The sequence below is a fragment of the Lipotes vexillifer genome, unplaced genomic scaffold (assembly GCF_000442215.2).
Source record: "Lipotes vexillifer unplaced genomic scaffold, Lipotes_vexillifer_v1.1 scaffold1011, whole genome shotgun sequence".
Lineage (NCBI taxonomy): Eukaryota > Metazoa > Chordata > Mammalia > Artiodactyla > Lipotidae > Lipotes > Lipotes vexillifer.
In genome coordinates this window covers 1,570,918-1,573,697 of record NW_006787698.1, presented here as the reverse complement: position 1 = coordinate 1,573,697, position 2,780 = coordinate 1,570,918, and the positions used below count along the sequence as shown (strand labels likewise).

The window sequence follows — 2,780 nt, the reverse complement described above, 5'->3', positions numbered from 1 at the left end:
CAGATCTCACTCGTTCCTGAGCTGAAACCCACAGTGGCTCCCCAGTGCCTTTAGGGTAAAGCTTAAATTCCATAATGCAACCTACAGGTTTGTTCAAATTCTGGCCCTATTCCTCTTCCACCCATGCCAGCCTCCTTGCTATTTGCAGAATACCCAAACATGGTCCTGCCACAGGGCCTTTGCACCTGCCATTCCCTCTGCCTGGAACGCTCCACTCCTGACTTACACGTGGGAAGCTTTCAGGTCTCAGCTCAAAAGTCACCTCCTCAGGGAAGCCCTCCCTGACTTCCCTGTCTAAATCAGCTCCACCCAGTCCCCTCTGTGGCATCCATCACCCTGTGATTTCCTCTCCCTATCTCTTATTCCTCTCTGGAATTCTATGATACATTTATTTACTTAAAAAACTCATTACACATTTACATAGCACTCACTGTCTGCCCGACCTGGTTCTAAGCATGGACTTCGCGTGTCTTAACTCATCTAAACTTTAAAAAAAATTATTTATTTATTTATTTATTTTTGGCTGTGTTGGGTCTTTGTTGCTGTGCGCAGGGTTTCTCTAGCTGCGGCGAGCGGGGGACTACTCTTCTCTGTGGTGTGCGGGCTTCTCTTTGTGGTGGCTTCTCTCGTTGCAGAGCACAGGCTCCAGGCGTGCAGGCTTCAGTAGTTGCGGCACGTGGGCTCAGTAGTTGTGGTTCGTGGGCTCTAGAGTGGAGGCTCAGTAGTTGTGGCGCACAGTCTTAGTTGCTCCGCAGCATGTGGGGTCTTCCCAGACCAGGGCTCGAACTCGTGTCCTCTGCATTGTCAGGCAGATTCTAAACCACTGCACCACCAGGGAAGTCCCTCATCTAAACTTTTAAACAACTCTGTGCGTTGGGCAGTGTTATTATCTCCATTTACAGATGAGGAAACAGACACGGAGAGATTCAGGCCACACAGCCAGGAGGCATGTGAGCTCTGGGGGTATGTGCTCATGGTCTGTCACCCCCGCAGGACAAGCCTGAGCCATCCTCAGCTGTGCACCTGGTTCTAGCACAGAGTACGGCTCAGTGTGGTGGGTAAACAGACCCTGTTTTTACAGATGAAGCAGCAGAAGTTCCAGGGGGAGGTAACTTGCCTGGTGGCAGGGCCAGCTTTGAACCTGCTTCTTGGACCTGCTAACCCCATGTCTTGCACCATCCCCAGAGGACCCCCAAACGGTGAGCCCCAGAGCCTCCAAGCAGCTTCAGCAGGTGCTAGCTCAGACTGCGAACAGATGCTTGCTATTTTAAACCCACTGTTTAACTCATTAAGACAGCTGTTTCCCATCCCCAAAGTCGGCGGAATTAGAATTAAATTCATTCCAGAATTAAACACACACATACACACACGCATACCCTGCCACCATTTGGAGGCAAAACTTGTTAGCATTTAGGCAAGCTGTGCCTTCGAGCCTGGGGACGGGGCTTGGCTTCCGCCTGCCAAGTTAGATCATGGCCCAGGAGTTGCCAGCTGGGCCTGTGGCCAGAACGGCCCGAGGGCCCAGATTCCTGTTGATGGACAGTTTGGTGTCCTCTGCATTGTTTACCCAGGCCTCCACCATTAGAGTCCAACTGCCAACTGGATGTCCCCCTGGACTTCTCCCTGACCCTTCAGGCCCTGGGGGGCCCAGACAAAGCTCAGCATTTGCACCTGAATTGGCTTTGCCTCCTGGGTCCCCATCTGAGGGACAGGCCTCCCACCGCCCCCCGGCGGCTCACAGCGGAGTCCAGATCTCAGCTCCTCTTCTTCCTCTCCCTTCACCTCTTAGGTCCAAATGGTCAGGACTCACTGGTGATGCCATTTCCAAGCAGCTACATCCCCTACTGCTACTGCACCAGTACGAGCCTCCGTCACCTGCAGCTTGCATGCTTGCCCCTGCCTCCTTCCTGGGCTGCTGGCTTCCACCCTTACCCCCAACTGACTGTTTTCCTTCAGCAGCCAGAGGGATTTTCCTAGAGCCTCAATTGGATTATGCCACTCTCCCGCTTAAAATCCTCCAATGCAGTGCTGTCCACTAGAACTTTCTGTGACTGATGGACTGTTCTAGACCCGTGCCACCAAACACAGTCACCCACAGGTGGCTATGGAGCACCTATGGAGCACAGGTGGCACGTGTGAGCGAGGAACTGAATGTTTAGTTTTATTTCATTTTCATGAACTGAAATAAGCCCAGGTAGATGGTGGCTGCCATATTGGTCAGTGCAGCTGTAAAGTCTCTTCAGCTAATGCTGTTGGCCTGTCCAGATCCCCTGGGCCCTCACCATTTCCCTGCACTGCTGGCAGGCATCCCAGCTCTGACTCTCTGCCTAAGCCTGCTCTGCTCACACCCATGGCAGGTGAGAAGGATCTCAGAGATCGTGCCATTCCCTCCAGCAGCCCCCAACCAATGGCTGGCAGGAGCAGGAGTGTAAATACCCCAGCTCCCTCATTCCCAGAGCCAGGCAACTCTGAAGTTCATGCTCTGCAGAGGTCCCCAATGGGACTGAGCCCCATCTGCCCACCACAGTCACCTACTCACGAACGCACCCTGGATGGGCTTCTTCCCATCCCTCCCACACTCCCTCACTCCCTCCTGGGGCTTCCTGGGATCACCTCCCACATAAACTGCTTACACCCGAAACCTGTCTCAGGGCTGCTTGCAGGGAGCCCAGATAGGCCAGGCTCTGCTCCTCCCCCCCCCCCCCCCCCCCCCCCCCCCCCCTCTAGGTGGTCACAAAGCACCAAGCTGATCTCCCTGTGCTATGCGGCTGCTTCCCACT

General features: G+C 54.1%; 1 protein-coding gene across 1 annotated transcript in view; it reads left to right on the top strand.

Moving 5' to 3' along the window:
- Nucleotides 1–2,780, top strand: part of ZNRF4 (zinc and ring finger 4) — a 69,715-nt gene that overhangs the window by 58,609 nt on the left and 8,326 nt on the right. The window contains 2 exon segments of the mRNA XM_007460729.1: nt 1,082–1,199; nt 1,790–1,858. Coding sequence (XP_007460791.1) covers nt 1,082–1,199; nt 1,790–1,858 — 187 coding nt within the window.